This window comes from Camelus ferus, chromosome 5 (assembly GCF_009834535.1).
Source record: "Camelus ferus isolate YT-003-E chromosome 5, BCGSAC_Cfer_1.0, whole genome shotgun sequence".
NCBI lineage: Eukaryota > Metazoa > Chordata > Mammalia > Artiodactyla > Camelidae > Camelus > Camelus ferus.
Window position 1 is genome coordinate 35,834,564 of NC_045700.1, and position 24,092 is coordinate 35,858,655.

Sequence of the window (24,092 nt, forward strand, 5' to 3'; positions counted from 1 at the left end):
TTAGTTTGTAAAAGTCTTTTATTGTATCCGTGCCACACATAGTATTGAAAAATAACACTCCTAAAAAAAAGAATGCTACCTTTTCCACAACATTTTATTTTAAATAAAACTTCAAGTACTCTTACATAGGTACAAAAAAAATTCTGATCTATTTGCCTCCAACAGGCCACCACAACACACAGTAGATAAAACACAGTGGTTACAAATGTCTTTTAAATTTATTTCTGAGGCAAGGCAAATGGGAGGGCAATGTTTCTATGAAAAAATACTGTGTGCGTAGGAAATTGTCACAATTTTCTTCCACATGGGTACAAATGATTAGACTTTAATTTAGGCCCTGGTGGCTTAAAATTATGTAACAAAATAGAAAAATGGAAAACTAATATCCCCTACACCCTGTTTCAAAGGCAGGCACTACCAAGATCAAGGAGACGCCACAGTGTTGGTAGAGGATAATCACTGTACAAGCTGTACAGCTGTAATTACCTTCGGACTAAAATCAAACGCTACAATCCCTCTAAGGCATAAACGATAATGTCTGCAAACAATATATACACATAATACATATTTAAAACAAGACTTAATATAAACAATAATGAACAGTATATACATGTCAATTTTTCTTCACTGTCTTGAAATACAATTTAACTACACAAGTGATGCAGCAACATATATATATTTATATAAATGTACTTGTAACTCTACAGTAAAGTTTATTTTTGGTGCTTTTATAGCACATCAGTGTAAACAGTTTAACTTGGCTTTGTTTTACATTTTAAAACATTCCTTGTTGTATTTTCAAGATTTAAAGCAATTTTCTAGTTCTTCCTTTTCACAGAAAACGAAGATTCTGGATGTGGTTTAATCATAAATAATTCATAAAATTAAATACATTCACTAAAAAATAAACTACAAAGTAAAAAAATGAAAAATAGATATTTATTGAGAGGGAAAGGAGAACCATTTCCCACATTAGAGCTCTGGTGTTGAATATTCAGTGCGATTTGATATATTTTAATTGCTATTGCACTATAACACCCTTTCCTTTGAAAATTCTTTGGGTGTGCTTCCCTGTTCTACCTAAATTAGCTGATAAATCACACAAACCAATAACCAAGGGCCTTGGTTGTTGTAGGAGTGAAGCCTTTAAAAAATGGTATCATTCTTCTGATACTCTTCTCTTTTCGTGATACTTATTTTAAGGAAAAAAAAAGTCACTATGCATGTGCCTTGCACATTCATGTAAATACAGTTCACATTGCTGGTCTCATTTGTCCTTGTTTAAAAGGAAAAAGAGAGAGATTATTGTAACTTCAGCTCACTTTGAAAGTATCTGTCCACTTTTTTTCAAAATACTTCCTCATACTATGGCCAGCTCTGCCTATATCAGAATCATCTTCATTAAATGTTTCACAGTTGTCAAAAACAAGTCTGACATCTAGAGCAAAAGTTTCAAGGTTCGGATACCTGGAAGAAAACACATGATTAGAGGCTGCTTTTGTAGGGTAGTTTCATTTTGCAAACAAATGAAGAAGTAATAAAAGATAAAATAAAATGTAAAACTGAAAGGGAAAAGAAAAAGAGTAAGATAACTGCATTTAAATGGATACAAAACATATTATATCCTCTTATAAATGAGACATTTAAACATTGCATGTGTTCTGAGCATACAGAATTTCAAGACAGGTTAAATGGAAAACAGATTTCTCTTAAGATCAAGATATATATTTTTTTAACTAACTAGCATTTTCCTTACATCCAATTCCCTGATTGACCTGCATCACAATTCTGTTACAGGTCTCGCCCAACTTGATTACTGTATTAACTCCTCTGACCAGCTGTATCATGTGTAGTACCCTATTAATCACATTCAAACAAATTTAGCTGCAGGAGGAGTTATACAAATGTTTCCTATGCACTGTAAACATCGCACTTGCCCTGTAGTTGCTACACACATCTCAGGATAGGCCACTGTGTGTTAAACCTTTCCCATTTCCCATTTCTCTTCTTCTCTCTTCAGATTTGCTCTTTTGCTCAAACACTGGAGTATGATGATCCTAAACAAGCAAAAAAAAGCATGTGCTACCTCTTTACCTCAGATAACATTAAGAGGAACCGCCTCTCAGTGGGTGCACTGTGATCTCAGTGCTCTTTTTGGTGGGATAATCCCAGTTCTCTTTCTGTGTAAGAACACAGAGAAGTGAAAGGTGCATAAATCGGCCTATGTTAGTAAGAAAGGAGTGCTGCATTTCCAGCCAACTCAAGCCAAATCAATACATTTTGGAAACGGGCTTTCAGAAATTCAAATTTAAATTAATGCTAATTTAGGGTAAGTTGGATACTAAAATAATTTACTCAGGAGAAACACCTATGAAGCACACACTGAAGCTCTGAGACCTGGCAAAAGGGAATTACTTCTTTGATGAAATACCTTGTACAGTCTTTTCCCTTCTTTCTTTTTAATATGTGCAATAGTAAAAGAAATAAAACTTCTTCATCTGAAATGAGCTCGCAGAGTTGTCAGCCCTAGGTAACCTCATCCATTTTCCTATTCTTCTGGGAATTATTTTTTAAATAAAGGTGAAATTCACATAATATCAAATTAACCATTTAAGGTAGATAATTAAGACATTTAGCACACTTACAACATTGTGCTACCTAGTTCCAAAACACTGTCTTTACCCCAAAAGGAAACCCTTTATCTATTAAGCACTTACCCCTCCATTCCTCTTTGTCCCCAGCCCTTGGCAAATGCCAATCTGTCTTTCTGTCTCTCTATATTTACCTATTCTGGACACGTCACATAAATGCCATCATATAACATGTGTGGAATAATTTTTATAAAATATTTTAAAGTTACTTTGAGAAATATTTCTTTCTTTAGACTGTTCTTACTACAAGAAAAGGTTAATGATTAATGCTAGGGAGACAAATCCAGGAGAGAATTCGAGGTGAGATTCTAGCTGAAATAAGTACAACACCCACATCTGTGCCCTTCTTTTATGGAAGGAGGGACAGCTGATGGAACCCAGAAAGACATTAAAGTAGGCACTTCCTCCTCTCTGTTCTCTACGTTTTTAGTTTAAAAATTTTGTTCAGGAGTTTTGGTTCCAATTCATTAACTTGGGTTTAATAAAACAACTTGAAGTCCAAGGAGCCTGAATTCTCTGAATTTTACCCCCACACAGCTGGCATCACAAATAGGGTTATAAAGAACTGCCTCTGTTGTGACCTCCTACATTCACCAGGCCCATTCTCAAAACAGCTTTGATTCTGAAGATCTTTTGGGAATTTTGTGTTACTGTGTAAGCTTGTTTATTTTGAGGTTGAAGTTTATCTTCTATCTAGGAATTGAAGAATTATGGAAGTTAAAGTCAGGAATTAACTTAAATACTGGCAAGGTCTTCTGCATAAGTCTTTGTCCTAGTCATGCTGCTTGTAAAGTCCCTTGTGCTACCCACCTAAACATCTGATTATTTTGATAGAAAAAGCAAAAGAACCAGTTCATACATAGACAGGTGTTTTTGCTATTTGCATCATATTAGAGCCAATAGTTTTAATGGTTTAATGTTTTCTGAATTTGGGCAGGTCCCTTTGGAAATTTAACAAAACAAAACAAAACCAAAAAACAGAAAAGACATAATGCTGTAAAAGACTGACATTTCAGCCTCCAGAGAAATAAACTAGTCCTTTGGTCAATCTTGTAAATCATTTGATACATATAAGACAGACACTGACCAGTATGAGTTAAGTTCTACTCAACTCCTATAAACTGAATGTAAATTATGGATCACAATGATTTTCACCAGAAGAATATCCAGGAAGAATATGATAATAATAACAATAATAATGTAATTACACATATTTTGTAGGTCTTTTTCAATGTAAAGTTCCTTCTTCCTCCATGTTTTTTTATGATTTTGCTTGAAGTGATGGGCACAGGTTACATTACACTAAACCAGTTTGTGGGGACAAAAGGAGCAGGGAGAATGGTGAACGGAGATGCACAGCTCCTGGCCACTCACATGTGGAATGCCTTTGGGTGGGCTTGTTTTGTAAGTGAACAGCCTCATTACTGTGGCTTCAAAATGTCCAGAACAAGTGTCCAGTGTCCAGAACCAGCATAATGCCACTAACAGCTGCTACTCTCTGGCAGAAGTTTGAGGTGATCTAACAAAGACCATTAACTGTGGCCAGAAGTCACTTTACTCTTTGGATGGGATCACAAAGAGAATACAGTTGAGAGGCGCAAACAATAATTTTCTTCCACATTTAATAAATGCATTTTTAGTATTCTCTAACAACTCACAATGAAGCTTTTTAAAAAAATTTATTTTATTTATTTATTTTTGGGGGGTACTTAGGTTTATTTACTTATTTTTAGAGGAGGTACTGGGGATTGAACCCAGGAGCTTGTGCATGCTAGCCATGTGCTCTAGCACTTGAGCGATATCCACCCACCCAATAAAGCTTTTAATACTTAAAATTTCCAATGATTTCTATCTCTACTTGTAATAATCTGATATCACAGTTAATTTTTATTAAATCCACATGAGATAGTGTCACTATTCCACTGATGTACAATGCAAGCTCTAGGCTACATGTTACTTACTTTGGGAGGCTTCCTTGGTACTTTTCCTTACCTCCCAGGCTAGTTTGGTGCCCTTCCAACATCAAAGAACTTTATCACATTGCTTTTTAGTTATTTAAATAATTCTAACTGACTTGTCTTACACACTATACCACTCTATCCAAATATACACACCCACTCTCAAAAGGCAGGGCTATGTCTTTGCTGTTAATTAATGTAGAAAAGTACCCAGAATAGTACCCAGAATGTATCAAACATTCAATAAATACTGAACTGAAATGATTTACTTACTGTCCACTACTTAATTTCTCTCTAATTGTGGAAAAGTCCATAGGCTTTTTAATAACTTTCTTATAACCAGGAACAAGTTTCAAGTTTACAGGAAGTAGAAAAGGCCATGCATCCTCGTGAGTTTCCATTTCAGTAAGGATCATACTAAAGAAAAGAATGTTTGAAATCAGTATCTGCGCTTGAGAATAATCCATTTTTATTAAAAATTTAGCTTTCTTAATCTTTCAAGTACAAAATGTAAATTAACTTGTTTAAAAAGATAAAAGAATATCTTTACTTGTACTATAGACTCCACATTTCCTATTTATAGAAACTGTCAAAAAGCCACCTTTAGTAAGGGAGAAAGTTTCTGAACAAATTAAATGGGATGTTATAAATATATAGTACATGAAAACTAATATAATACCTGCAAAGAGCGACGTCCTTGGAGTCATCTCTTTTAGGTTTCTTAACAGAAGTAAAACTTTCTTGTTTTGACAAGTTAATAGAAGTGTTCTCCTCCATTTTCCTTTTTTTCAGGTCTTTGATTCCTCTTTTTAGTGAACTGCTTGTAGATGCAGAGTCTTCATCTTCAGTATCCCCTGTTAAAGTTACTTTCTTGCCTTTTTTTGACTCAGCCTTTTTTCCTTTGATATGAAGTTTTTTGATTTTTAGAGTTTGACCACTTGCCTTTAATTATAAAAAAAAAGGAGATGACGTATAAGAAAAATAACTGTCTACAGACCTTTTATTACTTTACATTATGAAAGTTTGAGAGGACAAACAAAAAGAATATTATCTCTGATCTAGAAGGTTGATAATTTTATTATTTTCCAGAGAGGTCTATAAATTTGTTCTCCCATAATATAAGGCAAAAATCTAACAAAGAATGAAAAATTTATCTCAGGGATTCTTAAAACTTGAAGATGCTGCTTTTGGGGTAATCCATCTTTGGTACTACACAACTTATCAGCAGTTATTTCTTTAGTCTAGGTCACTAACTGAATGAGTTTAAAGATACAGAAGTAGTATATTTTGGAGCACACTATAATTAAGAACAGAGGTGAATATAAACAAAAATATAGATCTTATTTACAAGAAAGTTGAAGAGATAATTAAAAAGTTAGGCCAAAACATGAGAAGTAACTCATGAAGTGTCAAATAGAGAAAAACTCCTTTGTAAGTTATCAAATCTACTAGAAATCGATATTTTTTCAAGATTGAAAAAAAAAAAAAGCATTTCCTATATGAATAGAGTTCCACAAACTTGTAGTTACCAGGTGTGAACAAAGCAGAGGTGAAGGAAGAGGAAAAAAAGCCTGGTTTTGAGGAAAACAATAAAGAAACAGTATAAAAGATTCCACTGGAATCAAAGAATATGAATTCCAGCTGTGGCTCTGTCAGTAACTAGCTATGGAACTTTTTATAAAAATATCTGTGAGGCACTATTTTCTCATCTGTAAAATAAGAAAGATAAGCCACACAATTGGTAAGGTCATTCTAGCTCTAAAATTACATGGGAAAAAAAAAAATCTCATTGTGGCCTTATGTAATCCAGCTACAACTTGCAAGTAGCACACTGGTGTAACAATAAGCTCCCTTCTCTCCCGGCCCCAATTTAAAAATAGGGAAATAAATCTGTATTTTGAGAGTTAAATGTTATAATAGTATAATATATAAAATGGATCATAGAAGAAGATCAGTGCAATGACACTGGTAACATAAGATTTTTGTTTTAATTTTCAAGAATAGTGTTTATCCTCTTTTAGAAAATTATTTCCTCTCTTACCCAGACTATTAAGAAATCTTAGCCTTAAGACTTAGAGTCAGATATCAATCTAGCTGTAATTTTAAGCTGGCTGCATTCTTGAAATGAATTTGGCTGAAAAGCATTTCTTTGGAATATTTCATATCAATTTCCTTGAGGATTTCATGAACCCTTCTAGCATTATTTTTTTAATTACTCTTAATCAAGCAATTAAAATTATTTGATTCTCTGTTGGCAGGTTAAAAGTATAGTTAAAGAGGCATTTTAATTGACTAAAATAATAAGACAAACCATAAATCTAACACCTTCTCCATACTGTATCAAAAATCACTACTCCTTGTCACTAACTGGAATAATTACAATATTTTACTAAGTCTCTTCTCCACTTAGTTTATTAATTTTTATTTACTAAAATCTGATTATTTTGAGTTTCCATATTACACGGAGCTTTTAGCACTCTGAAATCATAAAACAGGAAAAGAGAATGCTTAATTAATGAGGAAAAAGTCCATTTAATGAAGATTAAATTAAGTTAGACTGCATAATTGTGTCACCGAAGAAGAACAAAATTTCATGAATAATAGGCCAAAATTTCTAGTTGCTATTTGAACTAAAATACTATTTGGGGTCATTTTCTAACACATTAATACTCACAAGAAAACATGAAATATTTCATGAAATAAAAGACTTTCCAGAAATAAAAGACTTTTGTGATGTTTCAAAAAGACAATAAAACCTTTCTATTTTTTTCATAAATGATGTTTATCAGTGTACCTCATTTGATCTTGCACATACACATATTTTTAAAAGCAAGCTTTTATACAGTTACTCTGTTATCTCATTACTTTATTCTTGGACAGAGAATCCCCTGCTTCCCCACCCTTTCAATCTTATAAGAGCCAAGTTCAAACAGGGAACTTCAGTATGTCTTAAGCAGAACATATCAGATTACACATACAAGAGCCCATTTCTGTTACGTTTGTTTATTTATATATCAGAAGTTGTGAACTCGTGGCTCACAGGCTGTAAACAGCCCACAGAATGTGTTATTTTTGGCTCATATAATGCTTGTAAAAATTCTGAATTTGTTGTCAACATTTAACATTTGGGAGCATATACATAAAAATCCATAATCTTGAAATGTTGGTAGATCCTGAAACACTTGGGCCCACATGTCTTCGTGACAACTGGCTGGAGTTGAGTGATGACTGTCACATTTAAATGGAGGCATGATGTGACCTTCCTGTTTGCCATAGTCCCAACTCTTTTGTGTTATCTGGCCTTTGTAGGCACTGGAATTTAAAATTTCTTGTGTGTGTGTGTGTGTGTGTGTGTGTGTGTGTGCACATGCCCGTGTGTGTATAAGTGTGTATAAATATGTGTAGATATATAAACACACAAGTCTTTTTGATTCTGTGATCCTGTGTGTGAGATTGAGTGTATATGTGTGTGTGTGTGTGTATCTTGTATATATCTTTTATATATATAGTGTATGTACATTTATTGGCAGGCACACACACACATATACACAGAGTAAATAGTCACAATGATGTATGCAAAAATAGTCATTTGAGAGCAAGATGTGTAGTATAAATATTTGGAAATAACTGAATTACTAGAAAGATATTTTTAAAATCTTAACTTTAAAAATCTTTTTATATCAAAATCAAATGTTTATAAGAAACACAATATCTAATCTACCACATTTAAAAAAACAAAAAAAGCAAAGGCTTATAAAGCTGCATTTACATGGAAGGGCTTGGATGATAATAGATCTCACATCTTCTAGTCCATTCCTTAAACGACAGCCAGAATTCTAATTTAAGTAAATTTACAGGGCAAAAGAAAGCCTCCTACACCCTATCAGATGATACCCCCAAGACTTAAAACACTGATTTCTTAGTAATTCTTAAAGTATTAGAGAAACTTTCTATAACTTGACAGTTATAAAGCTAAAAGATAATTTATGTACAACCAGTGAAGATTATTATTAAATTACATTAAACTATGAAAAACTGATGAAGTAATGAGAAATAAAAAAGCAATTATTAGTGAATATGCTGCCATGTAGGTACTCTGCTAGTCTGTAAAATATAGTCTAAAATATAATAAAGTATTTCTATAAACATATCACAGAACTTTAAAGTTATAAAAACTTTCAAACACATGACCAGATTTGATTCTCAAAAATCCCAGCAAAGAGAATACTATTCTATTTTACAGATACAACCCTGAAGCTAAGAAAGCTTCCAATGTTTATAAATGTGGGAGGTGAGAAAAACAAGCAAAAGAGACTAAAAAGGAGCAATGGCAGAATGAAAACCAGCTGGAGTATGGTATCCTAGAAGCCAAGTGAAAACAGGATTTCTAGGAGGAGGGAAAGTTCCACTCTGTCAAATGTAACTGATGGGTTAGATGAACTCTAAGCACTGATCACTGGATCGAGCAATGTGGAGGTCATTTGTGGGTATGATAAGAGCAATTCTGGAGAACCTGTGGAGGTGAAAATATGACTCGAGTGAGTTTAAGAGTGAATCAGAGGAGAGAAACTGGAGAGAATCAGAATAGAAAACTTTCCAGGAGTTTTTCTGTAAAGGGAAGGAGAGAAATGGGGGAAATGGATCAAGGAAGGAGTAAGGCCAGAAGAAGCTTTTTGTTTAGTTTTTACAAGATGGGAGAAATAGTAGCATCTTAGTAGGCTGATGAGAAAAAATCTGGTGGAGAAGGAGAAAATGATGATGCGGGAGAAGACAGAACTGTTGGAGCCATTCTCCTAAGGAGGTGAGAGGTACAAGTAGGGTAACTGACTTAGTTAGGGGCACAAGCAGTCCATGGCAACAGGAGGGATGGTAGAGTATGTGAGCCCAGATACAGGAAGGATGGTAGATGTTCGAGGTAGATTTTTGATAGTTTCTTCTGATGGCATCCATTTTCACAGTGAAATGCGAGTAAAATCATCAGCTGAGAACGAGGACAGAGATGACAGTAAATCATCAGACATCATTAAAGGCCGCCTTTCCACCTTGAATTTAAATGCCTGAGTGTTTTCTCCAACCCCATTCAGATACAAATTAGATGCTGGAGAAGTCAGAGAGTTGGATTAACCAGAATGATGGGTTTACCAGGTGAGAGAGGGGCAAAAGAGCTAAGGGTAGATGCAATGATTATAGGAGGAAAGAGAGGACATGAAGTGGGAGGAGGACAGTGAAAAAGGTCTTAAGATAAATGAACTGAAGTTCCTGGTGAGATTAAAGAATTACTGGAGTTGGAGTGCTAAAGGGACTGAACTGGAAAGAAAGAAGGCAGTAGATAGATGGATGTTTGGAACTGAGTTTATGAAGAGGTGGTATTTACTGGTAATGATTAGATCAAGACTAAACATGGAAGGGAGTGACTGAGATAGAAAAGATCTAACAAAGAGTCTGGCCTTCAGTACATTCTGACCCTTTCACACTTCTTACTCCTTACTTTATAACTCTAAAATTCATTTCTTTCTATTTTATCCTATGGCTTCTCCTTAATCAATTGGTATGAGAGTTCACAGGTTTCCACTTTAAATGTGACTGGAAAGTGACTTAAAATACATATAGTTATTACCATATGACCTAGCAGTTCTACTCCTAGGTATATAACCAAAAAAGTGAAAACATATATTCATACAAAAACTTGCGTATGACTGTTCACAGCAGCATTACTCATAAGAGCCAAAATGTAGAGACAATCCAAATGCCTATCAACTGAACAGATAAACAAAATGTAGTCTGTCCATATAATGGGAATATCATTTGACTTTAAAGATGAAGCACTAGAGCATAGATGAACCTTGAAAATACTGTGCTAAGTGAAAGGAAAAGGGCACATACTGCATGATTCAAAGATATAAAAGGAAACATATTGTATGATTTGATATATGTTATGACCAGAATAGGCAAGTCCATAAAGATAGGAAGGAGATCAACAGTTGCCAAAGGCTGAGAGGAGATGGGAAATGGGGAGTGAATGCTACTGGGGATAAGGAAACTTTTTTGGACCCATGAAGATGTTCTGAAAATTGCCAGTGGTGATGGTTATACAACTTTGTGGACATATCAAAAAACCACTGAATTGTACACTTTAAGAAGAATCTTATGGTATATGAATTATATCTCAAAAAATTTCCATGAGACTTTTCATTTTAATCTGGCAATTAAAAAGTTTTAAATACTACTACTACTAAAATAATACTAAAATTTATATAGAACCACTTAAGACCCAGAATTACCAAAGCAATACTGAGGAAAAAGAACTAAGCTGGAGGCATACTCCAGACTTCAGAAAATACTATAAAGCTACAGTAATCAAAGCAGCATGGTATTTTAACAAAAATAAACACATAGATCAATGGAACATAACAGAGTAACCAGAAGTAAACCCACACACCTGTGATCAATTAGTCAACAACAAAGGAGGCAAAAAATATACAATGTAGAAAAGAGAGTTTCTTCAGCAAGTAGTGTTGAATAGCTACATGTGAAACAATGAAATTAGAACACTCCTTCACACCATATAAAAAAATAAACTCAAAATGGTTTAAAGGCCTAAATAAAAGATGTAATACCACAAAACTACTAGAAGAGAACATGGGCAAAATGTTCTTGAACATAAATCATAGCATTATTTTCTTAGATCAGTCTCCCAGAGCAAAGGAAATAAAAGCAAAAATAAACAAATGGGACTTAATCAAACTAAAAAGCTTTTGCACAGCAAGGAAAACCATCAATAAAATGAAAAGAACCTATGGAATAGGAAGACATATTTGCAAACAATGCAACAGACAAGGGGTTACTATCCAAAATATACAAACAGCTCACACAACTCAATATCAAAAAAACAAACAACCCAATCAAAACATGGGCAGAAGTTCTAAATAAATAGACATTTCTCCAAAGAAGACATCCAGATGGCCAAGAGACACATGACAAGATCCTCAACATTGCTAATTATTAAAGAAATGCAAATCAAAATTACAATTCTCACACCAGTCAGAATGGATATCATCAAAAAATCTACACATAATGAATGCTGGAGAGAGTGTGGAGAAAAGGGAACCCTCCTACACTGTTGGTGAGAATGTAAATTGGTGTAGCCACTATGGAAAACAGAATGAATGTTCCTTAAAAGATTAAAAATAGAGCTATTATGTGATCCAGCAATCTCACTCCTGGCCACATATATGGAAAAGTTGAAAACTCTTAATTCAAAAAGATACATGCACCCCAATGTTCATAGGAGCACTATTAACAATAGCAAGGACCCAGGTGCCCATCAACAGATGATTGGTTTAAGAAGATGTGGTATATAGGCACAATGGACTACTACTCAGCCATAAAAAAAGAATGAAATACTGCCATTTGCAACAACATGGATAGACCTAGAGGATATCATACTAAGTGAAGTAAATCTGACAAAGAAAGACAAATATTAAATAATATCATTTATATGCGGCATCCTAAAAATAATACAAATGAATCTATATACAAAATAGAAACAGACTCACAGACACAGAAAACAAACTTATGGTTACCAAAGAGGAAAGAGGTGGGGAATGGGATTAACAGATACACACTACTATATGCAAAACAGATAAGCAACAAGGCCTTATTGTATAGTACAGGGAACTATATTCAGTATCTTGTAAAAAACCTATAAGGAAAGTAATCTGAAAAAATTCATATAACTGCATCATTTTGTTGTATGCCTGGTACTAACACAGTATTGTAAATCAACTATACTTCAATTAAAAAAATTAGTTTTAGATCAGTCTTACTTTGGCAATACAAGCTGGACAAAACCAGTCCCCATCTGGTATGGTTGTAATCTTGGGTCTATGGCAGTATGTGTGACAGCCTTTGTCACAGCCATCACAAAGTAGGAGCAGTTCTTCATTGTCTCCCTTTCGACAGATCTGGCAGTACTATAATACATGAAAAATCATTTAAAATTAACACTCTGCTATGAATAATAGTTATTGGGATATTAAATACACTGTAATTCCTAATTTATATTAGTAATGAACATTCCGCTTGCTAACAAATATACAGTAGCCATACACATCTATGTATCTCTCGTTACACAGATATGGACCACATGACGGGGTGAGCAGTTCAATTGGGGTAAATGCACATTTCAGGTACACTGCAAAGAACAAAGCTAGAGGCTGAATGCCTGCACACACTTCAGAAGCATGTACACAGTAACATATGAAATAATTAACATGACATTAGAGCACATAAAGCAATGAATAGCTTTAATACATGGTGTTTTAATTTTTTAATATATTTCATCTTTTGCTTATCTTAGCATCCTCATGACATCCTGAGAAAGAAATAAGTAAGAGTTAGAGTAATTTTTTAAGATCAAAATTAGGAAACTTGTATTAGTATCAGAATTGTAAATAATAATATGTCCCTATATTTTGACTAAATAGTCCCTCTATCTTTTGTGATTGATTAAAAAATATGTCTAAACCAGGAAACCGTGGAAATCAACCCAAATCAAACACGTGTCACAAGTGTAGAGAACGGATCCTACAAAATAAAATTTCTAAGGGGAAAAAACAATTGATATAATAAATTAACTCAAAGAATTCAGAGGTCATGGTTTACTTTCTAGGACTAAAAATAAAATTATTTCTTCTCCATTGAAAAATTTCTAACATCATTAAGAACTTTAAAATCTGTAAAGAGAAAAAAATTTTTCCCATGCACGCATATTCTGTATAACAAGTATCACAAAGGCAAAGAAGGAAGATTAGACAGGTAAAAACTTTTAAGAAGGCTTTAAAAAATGGTAAGTACTAACATTATATTTTGACATTTAACTTTTATTTCCAGTCATAGTAGAAAATGTACTGTAATCAATATTTTAAAAAATGAAAACATTACTAACATAATATTGTACATCAACTATATTTCAATTAAAATAATTAAAACATTTAAATTGTAAATCATTTATACTAATTTTAAGTTATGTATCTATACACTCTTTAAAACAAAATAGCCTAACTGTTCACACTTAATTTGTTTAATTTTCAATAAAACATTAAACCTTAACCTGGGGAAGTCTAAAATAGTCTTTCATAACTCAATATGTACACCAATGTAAGAATCTTATTAAGTGTAAGAATCTTATCAAAATGGCAGATACACACTATTCATCTTAACGAATATCTATCAGATACATATTATATACATGTAATACTAAAATTGGCATGTGTTCTATGAGCAAAAGCTCATGGAGTTTAATATTCCAACAGTAAATATTTATTTTATGACCTTTCCTAATAACCATATCACTAAATATCTTAGTATGGTGTTATTTCTCCAAATTTGAGTTATTTCTTTAAAACTTCTATTATAAAAATATCCATTGAGAAATAACATTTGGAAGGTTATATTTAAATCCCTGTAACAATAAAATTTAAAAATCAGATTCACGAACTTTAAATTCTCACTGTTTTCTACAACAGATAGCTAAAAATACTAAAGTCTGTCTTACATCCCACATTTCTGATTTAAAAACAAAATTACTTCCTGATAATTATTAAGAAAGGGTGACAAGGTATCAAGCTCATAACATTTTTGAAAAATCACAGTAATAGCTCACAATATGTTAGAGCAAATGTAGTAATATTTGGTTTTAACTCCTTTGCTACCACAGTAAAAAAAAAATTGTGGATGTTGCCTACTGTTTAACATTAACAATAGAAAGCATACTGTGGACGGAGAATTATCTGGAGGTAAATTATGGCAGATCCTTTCCTAGTAATCTTGGTCTCTGGCAAAGAGGGTATTTCTAAAGATATTGAACACTTTAACATTATGTTAGGATTTATTATGAGATTATAGGTACTGTTACAATACTAATTAAAGTTTACAAAGTGTTCATTAATCTTTGAATAGGAAACTCTGCCTTCTTTTCAAAATAGTTTTCTAGCAAACAATGTATTATTAAACATTAAAAAAGAAATGAAAATTATGAAAGATGAAGTTAAATAATAATAAGTGTATCTTAATGTATTAATAACATGGAAAAGGAATTTGAAAAACTGAAATAAAGCTTTAGATTGTGGAAAGTAATTTTACTAATATAAAGGCAGATTTTGGTACAAGTTTTGGGTTTCTGTGTATAGGTTATAACAAAACTGACCATATTGTGATCATTATTTTGGTGTAGATGAGAAAAATAATTGTACAAATTAATTTTGATACAGGAATTCAATTTTTTTTTATTATTATAGCCTAGATTTCGCCAAATATATCTGTCTTTGTCAAGGTGACATTAAAACTGGTTTTAATAAAACTTCTTAGAAGAAAAATTATTTTTACCTGGTAAAAAAAAGCTACCAGATGACCTGAACAATGCCTTAAAACTTATGGTAAATTCTAATCTGTATAGGGAAAGGCCTAAATTTAAGCATATTGTGAAAGTGCAGATTCATTACTCCATGGACATTTTAGAAAGAAGTGAAAAAAACCATAGAAGAGTTCAAATTTATTTGTACAGAATGAATAAAATCTCTCTCTGAAATAGAGCTTTTATTTTGAACATATAGCATTTGTTGCCTCATACAAAGTAGAGGCTACTACATGGTAACAAACTGGGCTTGAACAGAGGGTGAAAAAACAGTTTTAATTGTTAGAGAAAAGACTAAAAGATCTCTTCATGTCAACTATATCCAAGTACATGACATCAGTGCATAAAGGAAGAGCTATCTGCTTATTTTGTATTTGCTTATCTAAGTATTTCAGCATTAAAAAAAGAAAATTGATAGAAATACTAAGACATTTTAAGAATGCACTGAATGTATGTAGCAGGTAATGTTAGCAACTGGAATGCTTACAAGATTGAAAGACCTTCAAAATATTTAGATTAACTACTATTATGTTGACAGAATGTAGAAGCAACTTCAGTCAGAGTTATATATAATATTCAAAGGAGAGAAAAACAAGATTTAAAAAACAAAAGATGACATTTGGTAAGTTCCTTCAAAAAGCTCATAATAAGGAGAAAAGTATCAAACTATAAGTATTTAAGAATTAAGCCAACTCTCAAGTACAGCATACATTATTTTGACAATAAGTAATGTATAATTAAGAAAGATCTGGAGGTTGGAAAAGGAAGCAGGACAAAATAAATCAGTTATAGTATTTCTTAAATAAAAACACTTACAACTTTCATAATTGATTTTTCCCATGCTATTGATTTCTGTAACTGCTGAACGCACAGAGCTACCTGTGCAGCACTGCGAGCTTCTGATAATGCCCTTCTCCATACCCTGAGCCCTGGAGCAATATCCTCTTCAATTCTGCATTGAAATATAGAAAAATTAAGTAGGTCATGTCCACATTTATGGTTACTGAATGTGAAACAATCATCACACTGAAAGCCAAGCAATGACAAAAACATGTAACAGCCAATAAGTATAAGATTTAAGCAACTAAATTTGATGTAGTGCACAGACTGTGGCTACGTGCCTCAAAGCTTAGTCACGACCAGGTAAATGTAAGATCACTTTGCAGGATTATCAACACACATAACAAAAAAAAAAAATGTTTTTACAAAGCACCATGCAAATAGCATGATCCACGTGGATCACAGACATACAAGAAGATACATAGATAACAGGCAATAGAAAATAGGCTCCAATTAGCAAAGAAGCACAATAATTTTTCAAGTTAATCTCAATAACCTACCCGTCACCATCACCACTAATGGATGGTGCAGGAGCAGGGACAGTAACTGTGCCCACATTATCCAGTTTGATCTGAATGGTGGTACTTAAGGGGCTCTTCAGATACCTTCTTTCAATGTTCCGCTCCAAATCAGCCAGCCTGGTTACAGCTATATCTAGGGGGTTGTCACTCTTCCGATCTAGTGCATGTGCACTGCTTTCCTCTTCGCCAGTACATTCTCCATCATGCTCCTTGCACAATTTAGAAAATGACTTATGTTCAAAATATACCAAGTCCTCCCTTTCTGATGCAGGCTCTGGACACATCCAACCCTATATATCAAAAGAATAATGTTATTACCGCTTCCTCTTAAAATGCCTGATGGGTGAATTACCTTTACTTAAAATACAGCAGCAGACACCAGTGGATCTCAAGGATCTTTACCAAAACTTTTTACCTTGTGTTTCCTAAGGCTAGGTAGAAACAAGAACAAAAAAATTAAAAGAAACAGTTGTGAGAAAAGTCTGAAGAAGAAAATCTAATACCTTAATATTATGAAAGGTACAATGAAAATCAGCAAAGTATTCTTAGAGACTTTAGATTAAGTGGTTACTCATTTCATCAGACCACCTGAAACGAAAATCTCTCAGTGGTCTCTGAACTTAGCTCTTCCTTTCCATTTCCATTCCTTCCACCACTCTTCGGTACAGGTTTTTGTACTCACCATTTTTCCTTCAACTGCAGGAGTTTTGCATGAGCTATTACGTTTGTCTGTATAGCTTTTCCCTGTTGCTTTTAATCTGGTTAACTTCGCTCATTTTGCAACTCTCATGTTAAAATCTACTTCCTCAAGGAATCCTTCCCTGACCTTTAGGAGGTAAGGCTCCATATTACAAGCTCACAAAGGACCGTGTAACACTCCACAGCCCTGTGTTACTCACAATTTTATACAACTGTGATTATCTGATTAACATCTTTCTACCTCTAAATACCATGAGGGCGAGGACCACGTCTGCTTTTACTCATTTTATCTCCAGCATAGTGCAGGCAAGTAGTTGGCACTCAATACATATATGTTGATTGAATAAGCGATAATCTTATAACTCAGCTTGCTTACATAGATCTCCCACCTCAAAACCCTTCAAATATTCACTACTGTTTAACAAAGTCCAAATTTTTATCCTGACATTTCATGCCTCAATCTACCATTTTTTCTCATGTTCCCATTCACATATCCTATTCTACAGTCAAATCCACGACTTGCAACTCCACAAACGTGTCCTGAGCGTTGGGATCCTGGGGTTCCACTCATGCCTTTCACTGTTCCTAGTATGGCTTTCCTTGTCAAAATCTGACTCATCTTCTCAAATTTCATCTCAGCTTCTACAGGAAATCTTCCTTCCCATGTCTCCACCAGAAGTTGTGTATTCTTCTAAATTCATGCATGATTCTACTTCTCTACCATCAGTTAACAGACTCTGCAGAGATGTATTTATCTCTTATTTCCCTATTAGATGGCAAGGTTTCTGAGGACAGAACCCACATTTTATCCAATTTTGTGGTGCCCACTGTCTGATGTGGAATAGGTACTTAGTAAATCTTCTATAGATGTTAAAATAATGTTTTGTGGTTATTTTCATCATTTGTGTTTTTAGACTCTTCAAGAATAATATAATTAATTTCTGAGAATAATACAGAATAGTTCAGTAATACCTTAATAATAAAATGTTAAAAACATTTCACTTTAAAAACAAACTTCACTTAGCTATTTAGAACACAGCCAAGAACACCAGTAATGTAATAAGGTTAATGCACCAAAATCTGTAGTATACTTTCAGGAAAATGTTTCAGGCCCACACCCTGATTTCATATATAATTTAAAAGCTTGATGATATGCTTTCCCAACCAATTAAACTAAAACTGGTAAATTAGATGGAGGAAGTTTGAGGACAATAGGGCTAGTAGAACAAATCACATTTCAACCAGCAAGTAGTAGCAACTGACCATGAGAGAGGACAGAGACAGACTACAGAAAACAGACGCAGCGGTTTAGAAAGCAAAGCACACTAGGATCACTTAACATAGGGGCAAAACCTCTTCACATTTCCTGAGGGAATCATTATCTAATAATTGGTCTTCACACTGATGATACTGTGTCACCAAGATAACTTAAATCAAACTCATTATTCTCAATTTAAGAAGGCAGTGTAATACAGAACATAAGCGATCCAACAAATAGGTTAAAAAATTACGGCACTAAATGGAATAATTTTCATTTCTCTAGAAAATTAACTTGTGTGGAAGAGTCCATTTGTTGAAGATGCCAAATAAATGAGGAATGTTTATACTGTATTACAGTACCAGGAGGAAGACACATATAGTTTGCTAGCAAAACAGATATATCAAATGATAAATTTTGGCTTTCCTATGTTGGTAATTATGTTTGCGGCAATAAAGGGATATTTTATTAACTCTGGAAAAGGACATTTTTTTGGAGAACCTCAAGTTTCCAAATGCCATAGGACAGTATTATGGCATGTTTCTCATTCTGAATAATGCATAAAATATCAAATCAAATTACATGGAGACTACATTTTCTAAATCTTTTCAGGTGTCTCTCTCACACTTATTCATCATCCACCCATTTATTCTCAGAGACATCATCTTATTATCAATTGAGAGGACCTTTGTATCCCTCTTTACAAAATGAAAAATTCTTGCACAAAGCTAAAGCTTTCCTTTTGCCTGTCCGTTGGAAGCCAGTTTCTGATCATGGTAATGCTTTTGACAGGGTAATGCCCAGTAGATAAATAAATTATTTAAAAATTTACATATATATGTAGCATGCGTATGAGGATGTGTATCATAATATAATGTATATTTGGATATACCTATATTCCCCAACTTTAAATTATATACAGTGAAAATTTGACACATACCATGGCTTGGATGCAAAGAATTTCCTGGTATGAAATGAAATGAAACACTATGGTAGGAATTTGATAGAGCATATTTATCATGGGTAAAACTGATATTCTGTTTGTGGTAAAGAACTGGATACTAGAAATGACATTTTTGAACACTGTTAAGGGGGCAGCAAGATTTAGTAAAAAAAAAAACATCAGCTCTGGAGTCAGACAGACTTGGTTTGAATCCACATTTAGTAACTTACTATCTGACCATCGGCAGGTTACTTACTTTGAAATTTGTTTCTTACCTGTAAGATGGGGGAAATTAATTCAGGATCATTTTGAGAATTAAATGAGATAAAGTGAAAACAATTAGCAGAGTAACTGGTGTATATCAGGCATACAACAAATATAGTTACCTTCCATTATCCTAAAAACAGATTTCATTCCAAGTCAATTTTACCTTCACTTGCAAACTCGCTGATGCAACTCTCCTTTCTAGATCTTCTACCTGTTGAAGAATACTCAAATCCATTTCCATTGCTTGTTCTTCTACTGACCAGTTCTCCACAATATCTCGAGTCACCTGGCTTTCTTCATTTTCATTTAATTCAATTATAGCAACTATATTTGAAAAGAAATTAATTTTAAAATCCACTTTATCCCTCTATGATTTCTCCCAGAAACTGAGTAACATTCCAGGGATAGCATATACATGTAACTTAACACACACAAAAGCACTTGTGCATAAGTAGGCAGCTTACTCTTAAAAGTAGGAATATTCTTTTTTAAGAAAAAAACCAATACATCTGCAGGTCATGAGAAATGTTAAGAAAGTAACACCAAGGGGGTGGGATGGGATAAATTGGGAGTTCAAGATCTGCAGATACTGACTGGTATATATAAATAGATAAACAAGTTTCTACTGTATAGCACAGGGAACTATATTTGATATCTTGCAGTAGCTTATGGTGAAAAAATATGAAAATGAATATATGTATATTCATGTATGACTGAAGCATTGTGCTGTACAGCAGAAATTGACACAACACTATAAACTGACTATACTTCAAATAAAAAAAGTAAAAAAAAGTAATACCTATTTAAGAAATGTAGTTACTGTTTGTTGAGCAAATAGAAAAATGCCTATTATTAATAAATTAATGATTAAGATAAACTCAAATATGTTTGTTCTAAGATAAAAGAATTAATGCTCATAACCAAGCAAGAGAGCAGAAATCTCTTTTAGGTACATACCATCCTTATTCTTGATGCAAGCTTGAGTAATATAATCCAAGTGTTTCTGAATTTGTTTCTGTAATGCCTTTTCTCTTATTCCTCTGAGATGGAGCACTTTGAGCAAAGCTTTTAGGTCCTCTGGGTCAATAATTCTCCACCAACCAAACTGCATCTCTAAGTTAAGATAAATATGTAGATCTTCTTATAAATATTTTGAATATTAGTTAATGGTACAACATGAATCAAAAGATTTATGACTATACATAAAACCATCAAAGATTCAGTCATAATATAGGAATCTGTAACAATAAAGTAAGTGGCTATAAATCATCTCAATGTACCTACCTTCTGGAATAGGTTTTGGACTAGGAAAATCCACTGGTTTTGCTACTTCAACAGCTGTAGACTGAGTTGAAGAGACTTTTTCATTTTGTGGTACTGGAGATTCGCTTTTACTTGAAGCAACATTAGGAGTCAAGAATGAGTTACTATTTCCTTCTGATAATCCCAACCCTGATCCCAGACTAGGTAAAGGTGATGTAAATGGAATATTGGAAGAAAGCACGCCAGTGGGCCACCCACAAAACTGGAGTCCCATCATAGATACTCCACTTTTCATCTGGAAAAAAAAAACATTTTAAAAGTAGGACAAGCTAAGAGTTAGGAAAAGTGTTTAGACTCTGAAATTGTTTTTAAAATTCTGAAAAAAAAATTCTTTCACTTATCACAATTAGAGGAAAACTAAATCCAATAGCAGTAACATTAAATTTCCTGTTTTATTTGTTCTTCCAAGTAATTCCCTTTTAGATATAATGTAACAGTAATAAGTTAGAAAGTAATTAAAGGAGGCTTTGGTTTAGACATCAGTAGTTCTGATGAAGGCTTTGTAATAGCAATTCTGACTCTTCCTATTTCAAACCGTAGCACGGATAATATCAACTGATTTCCCTTGAGAGAAAATCTTTATGGGGTCAAAGATCAAATAAAGCAACATAAAAATGAGTTACAATTAGCAGCACTAACCTGAAGAGGTGATAAAGCAAATGGATTTAGGCCAACAGGATTCTGAGCAGAAGATGATCCCAGAAGAGGAGCTGGGGCAGGCGAAGGTGACGTAGATGGTGGCTGAGACTGAGGAGTCACTAAAGAAGCAGCTGACATATCAGCATGGGTAAGTGAAGTGTCATCACAAGGTGTTCTTGGTAAAAGGCTAAACCACTGTCTATTCTTTTCAGTCAGTGTTTTTAACAACTGGTCATTGGGGAGAGGACTATAGAACTTCCCTGGACCACTTGAACCAGTACTGAACAGATTATTAGAGTCTGTCTTTTCCATGTTGCTTTGTGTGGCTGTTGACTGAATGCTGCCCAATGAATGTTTTCCACTGTTTTGATAAGACAATGTGCACCCATTTGCACTACTATTTGGTTTGGGGGTCATTACATCTGACTCAGGAGGCATCTTAGCTACTTCTAAAAGCTTGCTTAATTTTGAAAAAGAGCCAGGTTTCTGAAGAAACAGATTTGGGTTATCTTTTTCTTTAGGATTTTCCTTTTGCTCACAGTGATCTGGATTTGAACAATTTAAAGTGTCCTCGGAAGTCTCAAATATTTCTTCTTTGATCTGGATACTTTCTGCCATTTTTAGTTTTTCTCTTTCTTTTGCAATTTCTTCTAGTCCTAAAAAATTGAAAAGTATTATAAAGATCAGTGACTCCAGATCAAACCAATACTATAATTATATTCTTTTACTACTTATCAAGTTATATGCATAAATATTTTAGGAAACTTTTCTAGTTACTGAATACTCTCCATTTTTCCATTTTTTATAGATTAGACTTTTTGCTTGTTGGAAAATTAATTTTGTAACTAATTATTACAAAAGACTAAAACATAAAAAAAATTAAGAGCCCTAATATACAGCAAAAATTACTATTAATATTGTTGTATAAACCCTTTCATGTTTTCTATATGCACACACATATATACTTAAACCTATAAATAAAAAAAAGGAAATCCTATTATATACATAACATTCTAACCTACATGTTTTGCTGAATAATACTCTGTAAACTTTCTGATATGCCAATAAATATATAACTACATCATAAATTTTAATGGCTACAGAATATTCAATGGAATATATCATAATTTGAAGAATCAATCTACTGATGGCTATTAATAGGGCTCAGTTATTCACTATCATAAAAATGCTGTAAATGATGAATTATCTTTATCTGTATCTTTGGACTTAAAATTTTTTTCCTAAGATTTACTTCCTTAGGATAAATTTCTAGAAAAAACTTACTGAGTCCTAAGATATATACTTTGCAGACTTTTGGAAATATGTTGTCAAACCACCCTCTAGAAAGTCTAGATCAATATATGTTCACACATCAGGTATAAGAGCATTGGTTTGCCAACACCCTCAAGGAGACTAAATACTACGTATATTTTTTGTTTTTGCCAAAATTTAGGAGATAAAAATCTAAACTGCATTTTTTTTTTCTGATTACTATTAAGGCTGAATATCTTTTCATAGGTTTTTTGGCATTTCTCCTTTGTGAACTTCTGGTTCATATTTTTAAACAATTTAAAAAAATAATTCATAAGAATTCTTTTAAAAATATAAATCCACTTCTTTATTTAATTTGAAAAGTAATACAAGTCCAAGGTAAAATACTCAGTAATGAGAGGTATAAAGAAAACCCTTTCTGCCCGACTCCCTTAGTCCCTATTTCTACTCTTCAGAGGTAAACGTGGTTAATCAATCATGTCTGTATAATCTTCTGGAAATCTTATATACATATAAAACCATCATTTTGCACTGTTACATAAATAGGATACTATTACTCAGTTTTTTGCAATTTAGAATAAAATCCAAACTCCTAAGCAAGGCCTACAACACTGTATGATCTGGTTCCTGAAAATTTCTACAACTTCTGACCACTCTTGTCCTTGACAACCTTGTTCATCCTTTTCCCCTTTTTTTCAGCTTCTCAAACATGCTCAGTTCTTTCCTTTCTTGGGGCCTTTGCACCTGCTGCTCTCTCTGCCTGGGATACTGTTTTGGTGACTGGCTTCTTATCCTTCATGTCTCAGATTAAATCATCTCCTCACAGAAGTTTTCTCTGATCACTTTATCTCCAGTGGGATCCCCATCTCATTCCCTTTATTTATTTATTTTATCGATGTATATGTTGTACAATATTATATAAGTTATAGGTGTATACTATAGTGATTCATAATTTTTAAAGGCTATACTCCATTTATAGCTATTTTAAAATATTGGCTATATTCCCTGTGTTGTACAATATATCCTTATATCCATTCACTTTAGAATATCATCTTATATTTTTCCTTTGCAGAATTTACCATTATAAACCATAAACTGTTTGTCTATTTTCTATTCCACTCCCACCTACACACTAGAGTTTAAATCAACAAGCTTTACTTAAAAGCAGACCAATGTCTATCTTGCTTACTATTGGATCTCAAATGCTTAACACAGTGGCTGCTATCAAATAGAAGCTCAATAAATATTTCCTCAATAAATTTTCATTATATACCTTAGATAGTTTTCCATGGCAAAACATATAATTA

General features: G+C 33.3%; 1 protein-coding gene across 24 annotated transcripts in view; it reads right to left on the minus strand.

Moving 5' to 3' along the window:
- Positions 1-24,092, minus strand: part of BAZ2B (bromodomain adjacent to zinc finger domain 2B) — a 290,588-nt gene continuing 266,496 nt past the window's right edge. For 20 of the 24 annotated variants that reach the window (XM_032479524.1, XM_032479525.1, XM_032479527.1 and 17 more), the window contains 10 exons: positions 21,514-22,169; positions 20,836-21,109; positions 20,509-20,664; positions 19,715-19,875; positions 16,364-16,674; positions 15,840-15,975; positions 12,436-12,582; positions 5,289-5,551; positions 4,883-5,026; positions 1-1,467 (listed from right to left, as the gene is read on the minus strand). In XM_032479524.1, coding sequence (XP_032335415.1) covers positions 1,314-1,467; positions 4,883-5,026; positions 5,289-5,551; positions 12,436-12,582; positions 15,840-15,975; positions 16,364-16,674; positions 19,715-19,875; positions 20,509-20,664; positions 20,836-21,109; positions 21,514-22,169 — 2,402 coding nt within the window. In that variant the 3' untranslated portion in view covers positions 1-1,313. The remainder of the gene's footprint in view (positions 1,468-4,882; positions 5,027-5,288; positions 5,552-12,435; positions 12,583-15,839; positions 15,976-16,363; positions 16,675-19,714; positions 19,876-20,508; positions 20,665-20,835; positions 21,110-21,513; positions 22,170-24,092) is intronic. The other 4 variants (XM_032479543.1, XM_032479542.1, XM_006176787.3 and 1 more) reach the window with 1 other exon arrangement.